This window comes from Colobus angolensis, unplaced genomic scaffold (assembly GCF_000951035.1).
Source record: "Colobus angolensis palliatus isolate OR3802 unplaced genomic scaffold, Cang.pa_1.0 Scaffold198, whole genome shotgun sequence".
Classification (NCBI taxonomy): Eukaryota; Metazoa; Chordata; class Mammalia; order Primates; family Cercopithecidae; genus Colobus; species Colobus angolensis.
The window spans coordinates 5246924-5266714 of NW_012115132.1; the positions used below are offsets into that span (position 1 = coordinate 5246924).

Here is a 19791-nt window from a genome sequence, read left to right on the forward strand (position 1 = left end):
GGTTCAAGCGGTTCGTCTGCCTCAGCCTCAGCCTCCCAAGTAGCTGGAACTATAGGCACGTGCCACCACGCACAGATGATTTTTTGTATTTTCAGTAGGGATGGGGTTTCGCTGTGTTAGTCAGGATGGTCTCAATCTCCTGTCCCCATGATCCTCTGGCCTCAGCCTCCCGAAGTGCTGGGATTACAGGCATGAGCCCCTGCGCCTGGCAATTCCACTCATTTTAAATGCACACTTGGATGAACTTTAGTAATTGTAAACAATTGCTTAACTGCTACCACAATCAAGATGTATTAATAGAATAGTTTCCCACTTGGAGAGTTTCCTGGTATCCTTCTGCAGTCGTTATTTGCCTTCTCACCTTGGCCCTAGGCAACCACTTATCTATCAGCTTCCTGTTACTATTGTTTTCCCTTTTCTAGAATTTCATATAAATGAAATTTTATGCGTAGTACATAACATTTTGTTTAACTTCTTTCACTCGGTATGTTTTTGAGATTCCTCCCTGTTTTGTCTATTGATATTTTATTCCTTTTTATTGTTGAGTATAATTCCATAGAATAGATATACAGGTTGAACATCCCTAATTGGAAAATCCAGAATTTGAAAAGTTCCAAAATGTGAAGCTTTTTCAGCGCTGACATGATGCCACATTGGAAAATTCTATACCTCACTTCATGTGATGGATCATTATCAAAACACAGGTGCACACTACACAGTTTATTTGGGGTCTCCAAGGGGAAAGAGACCCTCCCAGTCTCCTTCAGCTATGTTACGAAGTTTTTTTTTTTTTCCTGCATGCCCAAATTGCCCCCTGCAAGCATACCTGCAGAGCGTGATAAAGTGGGGGCTTGATAACATCAACAGCAGATTCCCCATGATGATCCACATGGGGCCAAGGCGACCTATCTGCATTACTCACTGTGTGGTGGTGGTGGTGGTGTTTTTGCTTATTCTCTGCCCTGTGGTGTAAAGATAGGGTTGAAAATGCAAATATTCCAAAATCTGGAACATGTGTGGTCCCAAGCATTTTGGGTGAGGGATACTCAACCTGTGCTGCAGTTTATTTATTCATCTGCATTTGGTGGTTTGGGTTGCTTCCAGTTTTTAGCTCTTACGAATAATGCTACCATGAACATTTGTAGACATGTCTTTGTGTGGATGTTTTTATTTCTCTTGGGTAGATTCCTGGGACTAGGTATAGTCATTTGGTGCGTTTATGTTTAGCTAATAAGATATTGTAGTTACTGTTTTCTGCTTTCGCACTAGCAATTTTCATAGAGTTGAAGCTTTTTAGAAAGGTCCCAGTTTCTACTTTCGTGGCTCAGACAGGTTCAAAACTCCATATCCTGGCCCAAGAACAGAGATTGGATTATTACTCAGCTCCTGGATTTTGCTGATTATATCTAGTCTGATGTGTTTTGGGATGTGACAGCATCAACTTGCAGGTCCTGAAAGTCCAATATGTTTCTTAAATAGTTTTCTTTTTACCTCTGAACTTTATTGGAGTTGCAGCCTTTATTAGAGGAATTCTGGTGTTAGCTTTATAGACATGCCTACTAGGTAAAGATTGACCCTGACCCTGGCATTAGGAATACGCATATTGCCAATTAAAAGCTATGGTAACTTTTCCTGAAAGGATTTTACTAGTATATTGTATTTTATAATTCATTAACAAAAAATAAATGAAATTGGTAGTTTTGAATTACTTAATGTTATTTTAAGATACAACTATTCCTGCTTGGCATGGTGGCTCACGCCTGTAATCCCAGCATTTTTGGAGGCCCCGGGCGGGTAGATCACTTGAAGCCAGGAGTATGAGACCAGCCTGGCCAATATGGTGAAACCCCGTCTCCCCTAAAAATACAAAACAAACTTAGCTGGGTGTGGTGGCGGGCACCTGTAATTCCAGCTACTAGGGAGGCTGAGGCAGGAGAATCGCTTGAACCTGGGAGGCAGAAGTTGCAGTGAGTTGGGATCGTGCCACTGCCCTCCAGCCTGGGTGACTGAGCGACATCCTGTCTCGAAAACAACTTTATGCCAGTAAGTGGGGCTATTATTTATCTAACAGTTCTTTTAGTAAAAATGTGAATGCGTATCACTCCCACCCTAGTGCTTATCCATCTAGAGACCTTTTTCTTCCCCTAAAATACAACTTGTGTGCTTTATGAAATGTAAATATTAGCATTTTTATTTAAAAGATTAAAAATCCATAGTCATTAAGTATTCTCTTCTCCTAAGTTTTCCTAGGGCTGATGGCTTGTTCTTCAGTTCTCTGGTCAGGTATCCTCTCAGAAGCCCTTCCTGGATCCCCCTCAGTTAAGGCTGCCACCCTGCCCCTCCTCGTTACATTTCCCCTTTTCTTCTTAGCAATTTCCACAATCTGTAATCACATTAATTTTCCTAGCTGTCATTCTAGAATAGTGGTTCCTAAAGTGTGAGGATCTTGGACACCCTTTTAGAGAGTCTCCAAGGTCAAAACTTATTTTCATAATAACACATAATTTGTCATTTTTACTCTCATTCTTTCACGACTGTTTGATGGAGGTTTCCAGATGCTACATGATGTGTGTGATATCATAAAGGATTGACTCCAAGAACAGATATGATTATCCATCTGTTTTCTATTAAACCAGATATTAAAAAGATTTACAAAAATGTAAAACTACGTCTCTCCTCTCCTGGATTAAATTTTTTTTTGAAAATGTAAATTTTTTACAAAAATGTGAAATGTTGTCGTTCTTATATCCTGATAAAATTACCTTGTTTTATAAAATATTTTTTCATTAAAACGTAGTTTATATTAACATGTAATGCATTTATTTTTATTTTTTTTCAAAACTTCCAATAGAAGTTATTTTTAAGAGAAATAAATATTTCAGACATTTCTTGGTCTGAATTTCTGATATGCAGATATCAATGTATACGATTTTTGGGGGTCCATGAAAATTTTAGGGATTTTAAAAATGTTTTAAGAGTTTTTTTTTTTTTTTTAATTTTAAAGGGCCTTGAAATAACATGAAATGTCCTTAGTCTTTGTTCTTGTTCCTGTCACACTGTTCCCCAAACCTTTAGGATTTCCAGAGTGATAGGACTGTCTTTTATTCATAATGCTTCCCCTTTGATCACACCTGAGTTAATGCTAATGAGGTGATTTGGGTCAGGCCCCTCAGGATGGAGCTAGTCACCCAAAAGAGTAAGTGATTAGAGGGTTGGAACCTTCAGCCCCACTGACCTCTAGGAAGGAGGGTAGCTGGGCTGGAGATTAAGCGCCATCCATTAAGCTCTGTAAAAACTCTTGTACAAGATTTGATGAGCTTTTGGGTTTCCAAACACTTGGAGGAGCTGGGAGGATGGAGGCCCAGAGAAGCTCTGCCCCCTAACCTCCAATACTTTGTCCTGTGCATCTATCTCTTCATCTGGCTTTTCATTTGTATCCTTTGTCATGTCCTTTATAATAAACTAATAAATGCAAGTAAAGTGTTTCTCTGAATTCTGTGAGTCATTCTAGTAAATTATTGAATCTGAGGAAGACTTTGTGGGAACTCCCGATTTATTGCTGATTGGTCAGACGTACTGGAGGCCTGGATTTGGAATTGGCATCTGAAGTGAGGGCAGTCTTGTAGGACTGTGCCCTTAACTTTTGGAATCTGACACTAACTTCAGGAAGATAGTGTCAAAAATTGAATTAAATTGTAAGATACCCAGCTGGTGTTTGGCGAATTGAAGAATTACATGGTATAGAAAGAACCCACACATCTGGTGTCAGCAGTTGTGTGAGAGTAAAGAGAAACTGTGTGTTTGAGACTTGCTGTTCTAAAAATATGAGCCCCATGAAAGTAAGACCTATGTGTTTGATTTAGTTTCATATTTCCAGGGCCTGGCAGAGGTGACTGATCTGAAAAGTCAGTCAGTAAATATCTAAGTGAATGAATGAATGAGTGAATGGATGAGGGAATGAAAGAAGTCAAAATAACAGAAGCCTAGTGATTCTGTGCAGAAAGATTTCAAATCTTTCTGTAGTTACTGGTCTATGCAGACATTATGTTTGATGGGAAATTATTCTAGTTCATCAAAAAGCTGTAATATTTATTTTGGTCAAATTTGAACTGTTCCCTGCCATGGAACTGAGTCTTTGATATGATTTTGATAGGGAGGTCTTAGAGATTCTGTTAAATCTTTCCCTTTAGGAAGGATGGAAGATTTTACCTGCCATTCTTAACTCTTCTAAATTTTAGATTTATTGAATTAATAGTGTTATTTATTTGGCTATTTTAGATTAGTATTTATATTTTATCCAGTAATACAGAGAATACTTGTCAGAGAAGTTAAATCCTTTCTTACTTTTAGATTTTCGGGCAAAAATCTAAAAATCTAATCTAATAGGTTTTTTAGATTTAGATTTTTAGATTTAAAAATCTAAAATCTAATAGGTTTTCATTTCTTTTTTTTTTTTTAAAGCCAGACACTTTAAAAAATAACTTTGTGTTCATTAGAGATTGCGTAATAGTCTGCTTTGCTTTTTCAAATAGTTTCACTGAATAATGAACAATAGTAGAAAACTGTTCCCTTCAGGGTAATTTCAGCAGACAGGACATCTGTTTACTATCTTGCAGGTTGGGATTCCTTGAAGATCTGCCCAACTTAAGACTGTGTAAACTTCAGAAATCTGGGAAATGGTTTGAGAGGCAACTGACCTAATCAGAGAACAATACTTACTGTTTAGGGCACATAGAGTAAGTTAAGCATTTAGACCCAGAACGTGACAAAGTTTCAGAAGGTGTAGAAGAATTTGATGAGTTAGGTTTCTACTGGCAAGTTTGCTTCTGTCCCTTGAGGCGTAATTCATAGTAGAATCCTCATTTACCCACTAATTTATAGGATAAACAAATCTAGTCAGCAACGGTTCATAACAGTCTTAGGTACGGGGTCAGATCCTAAGGTGTCTTACTGTGCTGCAGAAAACATGAATATTTCAAGATGGGTTGCTGATATTACCTTCCCTCTTGTTTATATGTTGTAGAGATTCTTCCAAGTAGGGCTTGAATTCCTCTTATTAGGGTGATATTTATGCTTATTTATAAACAACATGTTCACTTTTGGGTCTGTATTTCTCAGTGCCTTCACTTTTCAGCACCCCACGAAGTCTTAAAACAGAGGAAAGGAAATTGGGATTTGACCAGCAGTGTATTGTAGTCACCTGAGGAGTTACAACAAAACAAAACAAAAACAAAGGAAAGCTAGGCTGTACAACTTCATTAAAAGTTAGAATTAAATAGGATGTTAGAGTAAGTTTAGAATTAAATAGGATGTTAGAGTAAGTTGGAGAATCTAAAAACAGACACCACCCACCAAACCCAGTATAGGAACCCAACCCATATCAGTTAGCTGAATTTCAGGAGTGTGCTCAGGCATTAGTATACTTTAAAGCTCCCCAGATGGCTCTAATGTGTATCCAGAATGAGGACCCCTCTTCATTTATCTAAAAAAAACTCTTTAGGTGATTTTGCTTAGCTGAGAATGAGTAAATAGGGCTCCTGAGTGTATATGTATCACAAATGCGGGGTCATTTGTGACACATATAAACCAAATATAACAGGAGAGTGTTTTTGTTTTGAAGAATGGTTAAGCTTTCCATGTGTCTTTTTCAGCCTTTGCTGTTATCACCACGTTTGGTGCGCTCAGCTTGGTGTCACTCATTTATTGTGAAGTAATTAGAAGTGCTTTGGTCTCAGAAGTCAGATCTCACTTCCCTGGCTGGATTCCCTGTCAGCTTATCTCTGTTTCCTTATGTAAAATGGGAAAATAATATAACTGACTTCATAGGGTGGTTGTAAGGATTCAGTGAGTCATTGCGTGTAAGACACTTAGTGGTCTTAGCTTGACATATCGTAAGTGTTTGCCATTCATTCCTTCAACAAAATATGTTTTGAGTATCTTTTATCTGCCCGTATCTGTGTTAGGTGTTGAAGATGTGGTGAGTAAATCATCCTTTCATTTTTATGGGAACCTTTACAAGGGGAAACAATGAGCACATTGATTCTGTCTCTTATTAAAGATACTTCAAATCTGTGAAATTTTGAAATACATGTACATGGGAAATTCTTGGTTATCTATGTAGAGTAGCAGAAGTATGTATGTCATTTAGTTCTATTGAATCAGGAATTTCCTTTCCTTTTAACATCTAAATCAATGTCCACAACCTTTCTGGCACCAGGGACTAGTTTCATGAAAGACAGTTTTTTCACGCAGGGATAGTTGTGGGGAGATGAGAGGATGGTTTCTGGACGACACTGTTCCACCTCAGATCTTCAGTCATTAGATTCTCCAAAGGAGCATGCAACCTAGATCCCTTGCATGTGCAGTTCACAATAAAGGTTTGTGCTTCTATGAGAATCAGTGCCATTGGTCACCTGACAGGAGATGAGCTTAGGCAGTTTACCTCCCGCTGTGCAGCCAGGTTGCTATCAGGACACGGAGCAGTACCCGAGCAGTACCCGAGCAGTACCCGTCTGTGGCCTGGGGGTTGGGAACCCCTGCTCCAAATGAATCCTACTCTAAGGCATCTCCACGACATTACTTCTTGAACTAAAGAATTGAGGTTTTAGTGTGTATGTAGGAAGTAGGACGATCATAAAATGTCACAATGAAGAATGAACTAGCTTAGTTTTGATAATGGTTTTTTTTCCTGAGTACTTTATCAGATTATATTAGAATGACAAGATCATAAATATTAAAGTTGGAAATTATTTTAGTGATCGAGTCTTTCCTGAATGCTTTCTTTTTTTGGACAGCCTTAGAGTTGAAATCTTCTTTCCAGAAACTATCACCTGTGGTCCTTAGGTTTTACCTTCAAAGTAAGACTAATCCTCAAGCAACCAAAGAGCTCTTCAGTGTTTGGAAAGTGCTTTTTTTGAGTGTCCCTTGCCTAGAGAGAGGTTTGCATTAATTTTACTGGTTCTCATCATAGGATTTTAAGCTTTCTCTGTTATAATTACCCTTTTCTGTGGATTCTTATTTATACTGATTGTTTTTTGTGCTTTTCTCATTTCTTAGTTGGGTACTGTTACTGGTAAATTTTCTCTTGGGTCATTGTGAAGAACTGAGGATAACAGTTCAGTGATGTTGAAAGAGTGAGATAATTATTTCTTTTACTTGGAGCACTATATTCTATTGATATTACATAAAATTGCATTGGCTGTTTGGCAAGCATGTCAAGCCTGGTGTGCTGTTTGGTTACGTTATCCTTACTGATCCCTTTAGAATTCACTTTTGTTAGAGTTAAGACAGTTTTCAATATAGTTTGAACTGTAATAACTTGTTTTAAAATATATTAATAATTTTTTTATTGCTATTTTCTTCGTAACTGGAAATGAGGTTATTTTCACCTGGCTTCTTTATGAAACTGTGCTGATACTAGTTACCAGTATTCTCTTTTGCACATGTAGGAATCAGCTGTTTAGGAATCACTTCTAGAATTTGTCTGAAGAACTGTGTTAAGCTCATATATCTCTTCTAGTATCTCTTGTTTACTTTGATTTCAGTAGTGGTTCAGCAATCTCATTAGTAGGGGTTAGTATAAAGGAATCTAGGTAACCTAGATGAATTGGTAGATGTGTTTGTAATAACTATCAGTTTAGTTTATCCCTTCTTAATCATCTGTGTTTGTTCTGTTTTTTAAGTGTAAAAATGATTTTTCTTGGCAGAGAGGTATGTTGAATAAGCACTAGTTATTGACAAAAATCAACAATATTGGTCATTTATTGAGCACTTAGTATGTGGTACACTCTGCAAAGAACTCTGTACTGTGTCATTTTTAGTAGTGTCGGTAATGATATGAAATAGTGCTATTTTGCAAATTAGAATCTAAGGCTTGAGAAGATTAAATAGCTTTCTCAAGGTCACAGGTAGTAAATGCTGGAGCTGGAACTCATACCCATACTTGTATGACTCATCAAGTCCATTTTTGTGCCTTTCAAGAAGTGGAGAGGTCTTTCATACAGGAATGTGTAGGCTGTGTACTTCTTTCATTTCATAGTATTGAAGGTCTGCCAGTCTTATTAGTTGGTGTTAATCCATTTTGAGCCCTTTTCCCTGCTGACTGCTTGCTCTCCTTTGGAGTTCCGTATCTTACTGGTGTAGTCTTTTTGGATCTATTCATAACACAGTTTTTACTGCATGTCTGTTGTCTATTATTAACCGGGTATTTTAATTATCAATTTAGTTAGTAATATGAAAATCATCTCCTTGTTATTAAAGTATACACACAAGCTTTGAACTTCAACTAGGTTTCAATCTTGGCTCCACTACTTCCTAGATGTGTGACCGTTAGCCATTTACTTAATTTCTCTCTGCCTCAGTTTTCTTATCTATAAAATGAGTATAACTGTACCTTTCCCCTAAGGTTGTTGTGAAATTACATGATAGGGTAATACATGCGAAATAATTAGATTATTGCCTGTCATGTAATGTTTAGTAAATGTAATATGCTGTTATTAACTGGTCATTAATTGGTTTCTTTTTTTCTTTCATAATTGGTTTATTGGTTGTGTTGAGGATCAGTACACAGACATTTCAATTTGTTCGCAATTCTTAACATATATACTGAAGATCTAAAGTTATTTCAGTGACTTTCCGGCTTAAAATTGGGAAGCAAAGTTTCCATAAGAGGCTATCAAGTGCCAGTATCTTCACATGTTAGTAAGCTGTTACATAGATCTCACCAATTCACAATATAATACCATATGGACTACATACTCAAATTTTCAATCTTCCACAGCACATTAACAAAGTTAATTAGAAAAGCGGGACTACTACTACCAAAGATGTTACAGTGCATACAATTATGACAGGGAGAGTCATGATCAAAGAGTGTTTTTCTTTAGGAAATAGTTCTACTAAAAATAATGTGGGAGTGAAAGTAATTTAAAATGTTCAAGACATTAAATGCAGGACCGTAACTCCATATTGCCATTTAATATGCTTTGTATTACAGGATATAAAAACTAACCCCCGACTATGAAATGTTAAGCTGACAAGACAGTCAAACCCTCCCATAATTCAATATCTCACACAAACTTGTGTTTACAAAATAGTTGATAACAGTATTCCTCTGGGTTGTACAAGAAGGGAAATAGGGACTACTGATAAAATGCGGTGTATTATGATATCAGTTAAACTTGGCTTCTTTATCTCTGGCGTCATCAGAGGCTGGACTTTTCTCAGTTTTAGTTTCTTCGTTTTGTGCAGGTAAATTTCTTTAGTTTCCTGGTTGGCCACTTTGGCCTGTTTTCCCTTTGCTCCCCTTTTCCTTTTGTTTGCACTTTTTTGTCTGAAGATTTATCCTTTCCTGCTGCCTTTTTTTAGCTTTGTTTCCACTTTTGCGGGAGCAAGTTTAGCTGACAACCGCATTGATTCCCTCTTAGGCTGTTTCTTCACCACCCCTGTGGCTGAGCTGACCTGTGGACTCAGGCTGCGCACAGAAGTAGCTGCCCGCCCTGTGTGTGCCTGGCCCACCCATTACTTAATTTCTAACAGTAATACATTTGTTTTCATGGAGCACTAATGACGTACAAATAAACGGTCATTTTCTGGTTAGACTTCTTTTCCCTCTGAGAACTTTACATTATAATTTTGAATGTGTTGCCTTTTGGGTCTTCAGGCCAGGGGCTTATATAAAGTATTAATGTTATTATTATTAGTATGTGTCAGGCACTATAAAAAGCACTTTACATGTATTAACTACATGTTGTAGGAATTATTAGTATTATTATTATTGCAGACTTTAATTGCTTGTCCACCTATGCACGGTGTTACCTCTTTTATCTTTATGGGAATATTAAAGGAGAGAGTAGTATAAGATCTGGTTATTCCATGACAGGTTGTTTAGTGAATCCTTCTGGTTGAGGAAAACTAGATCATGCTGGAGACTGTACCAACCAGATTCTTGTTGGATACATGCTGGGGACTGTACCAACCAGATTCCCGTTGTTGCATCCTCAGACTATGGAGATGATCTGTTGAGAAAGGCAAAATGAGAATTTATCAGAAGGCTCTGCTTTCAGGTGTCCCAATAATTGAGACCTTTATCTCTGTATCTTACTGATTTTTGTCATTTACTTGTCTATTAACATGATCACTTTCTCAGTAATAGCCGCAGGTTGAGGGGGTATTGATTGTTTGATTTGGCTGAAGGAACTCCTAGATGCCAGACCATAGGGGAACTTTGATTTAAGAGCATAAGTGCTGTACATGGACGTTTTTGACATGTAGTCCAACTCCTGGAGTTTCAGATCTACATTTAGATTATGTGAGCTTTATTATTTATGTAAGGGTAAAGGAAAGGATTTGTAAGACATTTATTTATTCCTCTTATTTAATTTTGTGGTTTTGCAAACCTAGTGCAGTTTATTTTGTTTTTTCTTAGAAATAAAGGAAATAATAAACTAGGATGGTTGTTAAGCTCCTTTCTGTGTGTGTGTGTTTTAGGTGGTATTAAAGATAATCAAACATTATCAAGAAGAAGGACAAGGAACTGAAGTTGTTCAAGGAGTGCTTTTGGGCCTGGTTGTAGAAGATCGGCTTGAAATTACCAACTGCTTTCCTTTCCCTCAGCACACAGAGGATGATGCTGACTTTGATGAAGGTAAGGGTGTTCATCACAAGTGTGTCTTTGCAGTGCATACAAATGGATATTAACACAGGTCTCACTGTAACTTTTGATAATGTGTGACCTGGGAGTCTGTCAGACTAGCCTACTTCACTTGATATCGGATACTTTGGGAAAATTATATAAATTCTGGGAAATAAGGGTTTATACCATAGACATCATTAGTTTGGCCTTTACTTATTTGGAATTTGTGATTCCGATTTGTAATAGATTGGATAGGAACTCTGCTGTTGACTTTGTCAACCTGAAATCAGCTTGCTAAATAAAAGTTTTGAGGGACAAAGATCATCCTTATGTGTCTGGTATCCATTCCCTTCTATCCTCTTTTGATTAAGTCGGTGTTTAGAAAGAGATGGAGTTATTTTCTGCTTCAGAAAGAATATACTCCTCAAGCATTTCAGAAATATTTTGTTTTTGTACTATGGGTGTAATTGTTTCGTTAGCAAAGGCTGAGAGTAGTTAAAAGCTCACATCAAAGGCTAAAGTCAGCATCTAAAAGATTTTTTAAAAAATCAGGTTGAAAATAACTTCTCACTTATTTGAACTCTCAGGTTTCATTTTCTGTGTAACTTTTTATTGTGGTAAAAAGCACATAAAAATTTTAAGTATACATTACAGTACTGTTAAGTGTATGCATATTGTGCAGTAGGTTTCTAGAACTATTTCATCTTGCAAAACTCAAACTGTGTATCCATTGAGCAATCCTTTTTCCACCTCTTTCATCCCTTCATCCCCCATTCTACTTTGTGTTTCCAAGAGTCTGACTATAGATACTTCATGTTAGTGGAATCATGTGGCGTTTATTGTTTTGTGAGTGGCTTATTTAGCATAATGTCCTAAAAGTTCATCCATGTTGTAGCAATGACAGGATTTTCTTCTTTTTTCTTAATGCTGAATAATAATTCATCATCTGTATATACCACTTTTCCTTATCCAGCCATCTGTCGATGGAAGTTTAGGTTATTCCCACCTATTGGCTATTGTGAATAATGCTGCAGTGAACATGGGTGTGCAAATATCTCTTCAAGATCCTGTTCCCATTTTCTTTTGGATATGTACCCAGAAGTGGTGTTACATAGTAATTCCATTTTTAATTTTTTGAGGAACTTCTGTATGTTTTTTAGTAGCAGCTGCACCATTTTACATTTCCAACCTTGCACAAGGGTTCCAATTTCTTAATATCCTTGTCAACACTTGTTATTTTCTGTGTGTTTGATAATGGCCATTTTAACAAATGTGAGGTGATCATCTCATTGTGGTTTTGATTTGCATTTCTGATGATTACTGATGTTGAGGATCTTTTCATATGCTTGTTGGTGATTTGTATGTCTTTGAAAAAATGTCTATTCAAGTCCTTTGCTTATTTTAAAATTGGAGGCTTTTTTTTTTTTCCTGTTGAGTTGAAGGAGTTCTTTATATTCTGGATATTAACCTCTTATCAGATATGTGGTTTGCAATACGTATTTTCTCCCGTTTTGTAGGTTGCCTTCTTACTATATTGATTATTTGCTGGGCAGGAGTTTTTACGTTTGATGTACTCAATTTATTTGCATCATCTTTTAGCAGCGTTTTGTAGTTAACCAAAGTGTTTTACCTCTTTGGTTAAGTTTATTCCTAAGTATTTTATTCTTCATGATGCTATTGTAAATTGGATTTTTCTTAATTTCCATTTTGTCATTTTTGATATGACTTTTAACTGATCATTTTAACTTTGATAGAATGTTACTTCATTTGACTTCATACCTTCATAATACCTTGAGCATATGATAGACACAAAGTATATGCTTGCTAAAGTGAAATACCTTGCAATTTGTCTGCAAAACAGTTTTTCATTAAAGTAATTCTTCTGGAAACTAACCAGGGCTACTTTTGTTCTAGGCACCTGAATACTAGCATACTTGGATTTTTTAAACCTTTATGCAGTGTGCGTCCTTTTTTTTTTTTTCTTTTAAAAAAACTGGCTATACTCTTATTTCATCTGAATTACCTCCCACAGAATTAAGGTTGAGATTTCTCTGCAGTTCATTCTGGCAGTATTAGAATATCTCTTTCTCTATACATGTACATATCTGGGTGTACTTAATTATATTTAAATAATCACTAGGGCTGGAAAAGAAGAGATTGTTAATGCAGTTTCTTTGGTTTACAAGTGAGGAGTTTGAGAGGTTTACTTTAAGTTTTTTGTTTGGTTATTGGGTTGGTGGCACAGTTGAGAGTAGAATGTATTCCAGAACAGTTAACACTGTCACACAGTTTTCTCAGGTAATTAATTTTTAAAATAATATTTTTGGTTTAGAATATGAAGAAATAATACTCATTGCAATTATGGTAGGCGAATGAAACAAAATATATTAATAATTCTAGATCATTGCAAACCAACTTCTTTTATGAGCCTGAAATACTTGAATTGACCAATATGTTATTTCATGAACATGCACTTGATTTTTAAAATTTCTATAAGCTCTTTATTTTCAAAGTCTTAAAAGAATGTTTATTTCAAAAGTTTCACATGGAGTAAGAAGCACAGATTATTATCCTAATTTTACAAATTGGAAAACTAGAACAGAAGAATAACTGTGTGGATTTACGTAGGTAGACTTTGCGAGAATAGATTTTTTTAAAAAAATGATCATGCCGGGCGCGGTGGCTCAAGCCTGTAATCCCAGCACTTTGGGAGGCCGAGGCAGGTGGATCATGAGGTCAGGAGATCAAGACCATCCTGGCTAACATGGTGAAACCCCGTCTCTACTAAAAATACAAAAAACTAGCCGGGCGAGGTGGTGGGCGCCTGTAGTCCCAGCTACTCGGAGGCTGAGCCTGGAGAATGGCGTGAACCCGGGAGGCGGAGCTTGCAGTGAGCCGAGATCGCGCCACTGCACTCCAGCCTGGGCGACAGAGCGAGACTCCGTCTCAAAAAAAAAAAAAATAAATAAAATAAAATAAAATAAAATAAAAAAATGATCATTTAGGGCCTTTTAACTGATAAGAAAAACAAAATCTCAATTCTTTAGTTTTCCTGCCAGTTTTCTCTGCTTCTTCACTTGGGTTAGAGAAAAAGCAAGTTCCAGAATATGTACTACATGCTGCTATTTGTGTGAAATTTTAAAAAATATAATACTACCTACTGATAAAAGATACACATGTAGTAAGAGTATAAACATGCATGAGAATAATAAACACCAAATTCAGGATAATAGTTACCTCTGGAAGGGGAGGTATAGAGGGGACACAGAGGACTTCGGCTTTATTGGTAAAATTACTTAAATTGGTTAGCAAGGACACAAGTGTATGTTATTTGTGTTAGTCCATTTTCATGCTGCTGATAAAGACATACCCCACACTGGGTAACTTACAAAGAAAAAGAGGTTTAATGGACTCACATGGCTTGGAGGGCCTCACAATCGCGATGGAACATGAAAGGCACATTTTACATGGCAGCAGGCAAGAAATAAAATGAGAACCAAGTGAAGAGGGTTTCCCCTTATAAAATCATCAGATTTTGCAAGACTTACTCATTACCATGAGAACATATGGGGGCAACCGCCCCCATGATTCAGTTATCTCCCACTGCGCCCCCTCCCACAACATGTGGGAATTACGGGAGCCACAATTCAAGATGAGATTTGGGTGGCGACACAGCCAAACCGTATCATGCCACCCCTGCTCTTCCCAAATCTCATGTCCCCGCATTTCAAAACCGATCATGCCTTCCCAACTGTCCCCCCGAGTCTTAACTCAGTTCAGCATTAACTCAAAAGTCCGCAGTCCAAAGTCTTATCTGAAACAAGGCAAGTTCCTTCTACCCGTGATCCTGTAAAATCAAAAGCAAGTTGTTCTTCCTAGATATGATGGGGGTACAGGCATTGGATAAATACACCCATTTCAAATGGGAGAAGTGAGCCAAAATGAAAGGGCAGAAGGCCCCAGGCAAGTCTTGAAATCCAGTGGGGCAGTCAAATCTTAAAGCTCCAGAAGTGATCTCCTTTGACTCCATGTCTCACATTCAGGTCAAGCTAATGCGAGAAGTGGGTAGCTCTGCCCCTGTGTCTTTACAGGGTACAGCCTTCCTCCCGGCTGCTTTCATGGGCTGGCGTTGAGTGTCTGCGGCTTTTCCAGGTGCATGGTGCAAGCTGTTGGTGGATCTACCATTCTGGGGTCTGGAGGACAGTGGCCTTCTTCTCACAGCTCCACTAGGCAGTACCCCAGTGGGGACTCTGTGTGGGGGCTTCAACCCCACATTTCCCTTTTGCACTGCCCTAGCAGAGGTTCTACATGAGAGCCCTGCACCTGCAGCAAACTTCTGCCTGGACATCCAGGCGTTTCCATACATCCTCGGAAATTTAGGCAGAGGTTCCCAAGCCTCAATTCTTGACTTCTGGGCTCAACACCACATGGAAGCTGCCAAGACTTGGGGCTTGCACACTCTGAAGCCACAGCCCGAGCTGTATCTTGGCTCCTTTTAGCCATGGCTAGAGTGGCTAGGATGCAGGCCACCAAGTCCCTAGGCTACACACAGCAGGAGGACCCACAAAACCTTTTTTTCCTTCTAGGACCCTAGGCCTGTGATGGGAGCTGCTGTGAAGGTCTCCGACATGCCCTGGAGACATTTTCCCCACTGTCTTGGAGATTCGCATTTGGCTTCTCATTACGCATATTTCTGCTTGAATTTCTCCTCGGAAAGTGGGCTTTTCTTTTCTATCGCATTGTTAGGCTGCAAATTTTCTGAACTTTTATTCTGTTTCCCTTTTAAAACTGAATGATTTTAACAGCACCCAAGTCACCTCTTCAGTGTTGTGCTGCTTAGAAATTTTTTCCACCAGATAACCTAAATCATCTCTCTCAAGTTAAGAGTTCCACAAATCATTTAGCAGTCTCTTTGCTAAAACATAGCGAGAATCATTTTTATTGCAGTTCCCAGCAAGTTCCTCATCTCTATCTGAGATCACCTCAGCTTAGATTTTGTTATCCATGTCATTATTAGCATTTTGTCGAAACCATTCAACAAGTCTCTGGGAAGTTCCAAACTTTCCTACAGTTTTTCTGTCTTCTGAGCCCTTTCAACTGTTTCAGGCTTTGCCTGCTCTCTGGTTCCAAAGTTGCTTCCACATTTTTGGATATTTACAGTGGCACCCAACTCTTGGTACCAATTTACTGTGTTGGTCCGTTTTCATGCCACTGGTAAAGACATACCCGAGACCTGGCAATTTATAAAGAAAAAGAAATTTAACGGACTCACAGTTATACTTTGACGGGGAGGCCTCACAATCATGGCAGAAGGCAAAAGGCATGTCTTAGATGGTGGCAGGCAAGAGAGAAAATGAGCATGAACATGCACATTAAACATTTAAATGAAAACATTTAATATTTGTCAGTGTAAAAATTTAAATTTAAGAACATTACAAGTTTTTAAAATTTCAATTAAAAAATATTTTAAATTTAAATCAAATAGTTGTAAATGTTAAAAAATATTTTAACCCTGAGACAGAGACTTATGTTTATCATTAAATAATAAAAAATAGGCATTGTATTCTGTGTACTGTATGTAAATTGCCTATGATTAGTTGTTAATCTGCACAATTGAAGGTCTTTTCAGTCCCATTTTCCGAAATTAGGATACTGATGTTTAGTAACATAAATAACTTACCAGAAATCTTAACTAGGATTTGGTAATATAGGGATTATAACCAGTAGCTGGCTGAGTTCCAAATACCACTGTTTTTCTACTATAATATGTTGCTCTTAGACTCTTAGTGAAGTGTATGCCAGAAGTTAAAGGGTGTTGAGTGTAGGTCATTATTCCGTATGTGAAATCCACTTTTTGTGTAAAACAAGTAAATAAGTTTTTCTTGGTCTACCTTTAGAAATTAATGGGAATTGTCATTTTTCTTATACATGTGAAAATTCTAAGATAATAGTATTCTTTAGTTTTTCATAACCTCATGTGATAGATTTAAATTTTAGCTTCTTTCACCTAACCCATATATTCTTTTCAAAAAAATATTTGCATTGATCTCTCCATTTTATTTTTCGTGAGAATTTAAAAAATATTCATAAATTTTTCTGACAACTATTTACTCCTCAGCCCTTTAGAATGACTGTGTACTTGGTGATGGTAACATTCCCTCTTTTTTATTTGTGTGCTGTCCTCTGTCTGGCCTTTTTCCTGGGTGACTGTGCTTTCCATTCAAACATTTTGAGGGTGGACTTTCCCATATTACATTCTCTCCATTTAAGTTTCCATGCTTCTATCCTTTACTCTTTTTCTTTTTCATCTCAGATTATTCATTCCCTATAAAAATTTAGTTGTTCTGTCTTCCAGAGCCTTGCCATAGTTTCTCTAAGAAGTTGGTGAGATGACAGACTTGATGGTGATAGCCACAGTTTCCATTCTAACTATAATTCTGAAAAAATGCAAAGTTAGGAACTCTTTTATTCAGAATTAAAAGGCCCATAATTATGCAGTTGATATTTCACCCAACTCTGAGTTGAGAGATTGCAAACTTGCGAAGTGCTGTTTCTCAATCCATTGTCCTCACAAAAGCAGTGAATTCTGATATGATCCAATGGTCAGTTATTAAACTAAGGCTCATTTCCTCCTGGCCTTGAATGTACTGTTCACATATTTCTAGATATACAGATATTGGACGTAATTATTTCTGTCTTCGTTTTCTTTCCCACCATAGTAATTTTTCTTTATTCTTTTGTGTTTTTATCACAATTAGCATTTTCAATACAATGTAACTGCTAACTTTTTTTTCTTTTTTGGGGGAAGCAGGTTTTATTATTAATTTTAATATATGTATTTTTATTTCAATAGGTTTCTGGGAAATGGGTGGTGTTTGGTTACATGAATAAGTTCTTTTTCTGAGATTTTGCTGCACCCGTCACCTGAGCAGTGTACACTGTATGCAGTGTGTAGTCTTTCAACCCTTACCACTCCCCGACCCTTTCCCCCAATCCCTCAAAGCCTGTTGTATCCTTCTTATGCCTTTGCATCCTCATAGCTTCGCTCCAACTTATGAATGAGAACATATGATACTCGGTTTTCCATTCCCGAGTTACTTCACTTAGAATAATCATTTCTAATTCCATCAAGGTTGCTGCAAATGCCATTATTTTGTTACTTTTTATGCCTGAATAGCATTCCATAATATATGTATGCATCACATTTTCTTTATCCACTAATTGATTGATGAGCATTTGTGCTAGTTCCATATTTTTGCAATTGCAAATTGTGCTGCTATAAACATACGTGTACAACTATCTTTTTCGCATAATGACTTCTTTTCTTCTTGGTAGATACCCAGGAGTGGAATTGCTGGATCAGATGGTAGATCTACTTTTAGTTCTTTAAGGAATTGCCATACACTGTTTTCCATAGTGGTTGTACTAGTTTACATTCCCACCAAAAGTGTTTTCTTTTCACCCCATCCACACCAACATCTATAATTTTGTTTTCTTTGTTTTTTGTTTTTTTTTTGATTGTGGACATTCTAGCTAGGAGTAAGGTGGTATTTGCACTGTGGTTTTGATTTGCATTTCCCTGATCATTAGTGATGTTGAGCATTTTTTCATACGTTTGTTGACCATTTGTGTATCTTCTTTCATGTCCTTAGCCCACTTTTTGATGCAGTTATTTTTTTCTTGCTGACTTGTTTGAGTTCGTTGTAGATTCTGGATATTAGTCCTTTGTCGGTTATATAGATTGTGAAGATTTTTCCTACTCTGTGGGTTGTCTGTTTACTCTGCTGATTATTTCTTTTGCTGTGCAGAAGCTTTTTAGTTTAATTAAGTCCCATCTATTTATCTTTGTTTTGTTGCGTTTGCTTTTGGGTTCTTGGTTATGAAGTCTGCCTAAGCCAGTGTACTGAAGGGGTTCTCCAATGTTAGCTTCTAGAAGTTTTATGGTTTCAGATTTTAGATTTAAGTCTTTGATCCATCTTGAGTTGATTTTTGTATAAGGTGAGAGATGAGGATCCAGTTTCATTCTTCTACATGTGGATTGCCCATTATCTCAGCATCATTTGTTGAATAGGGTGTCATTTCCCCACTTTATGTTTTTGTTTGCTTTGTTGAAGTCAGTTAACTGTAAATATTTGGCATGATTTCTGGGTTCTCTATTCTGTTACATGTTTTTATACCAGTACCATGGTGTTTGGTGACTATGGCCTTACAGTAGTTTGAAGTTGGGTAATGTAATTCCTCCAGATTTGTTTTTTCTGCTTAGTCTTCTTTTGGCTATGCAGGATCTTTTTTGGTTCCATATGAATTTTAGGATTGTTTTTTCTAGTTCTGTGAAGAATGAGGTGGTATTTTGAGAGGGGATTGCATTGAATTTGTAGATTGCTTTTGGCAGTATGGTCATTTTCACAACATTGATTCTACCCATCCATGAGCATGGATGTGTTTCCATTTGTTTGTGTCATCTGTGATTTCTTTGAGCAGTGTTTTGTGGTTTTCCTGGTAGAGGTTTTTCACCTCCGTGCTAACCCATATACTCCATATTAATGGGCATTAAAATATAGTCACCAGTAGATTTTTGTTAAACTTAGATAAAAACTATAATTTTCTATTATATGGAATAGTCCTGTATGTTGATTTTTTAAAATCATGGTAAAGACCCATTGCATTTCTTACTGCTTTTCTATTGTTTTGTGCTCTCTAAAACTAGCATTTATTCAGAGAAAGATCTTTTTTTGTGCCATCCGCCTCAGGGAGGTAATATACCAAATGTTTCAAAATGTTAATGAGTATATATTTCAAGTGTTTTGTTTGTTTGTTTTGGTGTCTCATGTAAAGAGGATATTTTTAATCTGTTGTCCAAAAGTGAAATATTAATAAATGGTTTAAATCAGAGATTGACAAACAATGATCTGATTTGTAAATAAAGTTTTGTAGGGACACTGCGATGCCCATTCACATATTTTTTTGTGGCTTCGTTCCCGATACAGTGGCACAGTTGAGTAGTTGTGACTGAGACCATATGGGTCCTAAGCCTGACATATTTACTGTCTGATCCTTAAAGAAATTTTGACCACCTGTGATTTATATAACTTCGTGTCTTATTGTTCTCCCTCTCCTGTAAAGTTAAAGAATAAGGCAGTAAATCCTCTCTTTCATCA

The 19791-nt window shown here is 37.1% G+C and overlaps 1 protein-coding gene across 3 annotated transcripts in view; it reads left to right on the forward strand.

Moving 5' to 3' along the window:
* EIF3H (eukaryotic translation initiation factor 3, subunit H) overlaps positions 1–19791 on the forward strand; it is a 128722-nt gene that overhangs the window by 37138 nt on the left and 71793 nt on the right. For 2 of the 3 annotated variants that reach the window (XM_011941090.1, XM_011941092.1), the window contains one exon: positions 10489–10645. The exons of the other annotated variant lie outside the window; for it this stretch is intronic. In XM_011941090.1, the coding sequence (XP_011796480.1) occupies positions 10489–10645 (157 nt within the window). The remainder of the gene's footprint in view (positions 1–10488; positions 10646–19791) is intronic. 3 annotated transcript variants of the gene reach the window in all.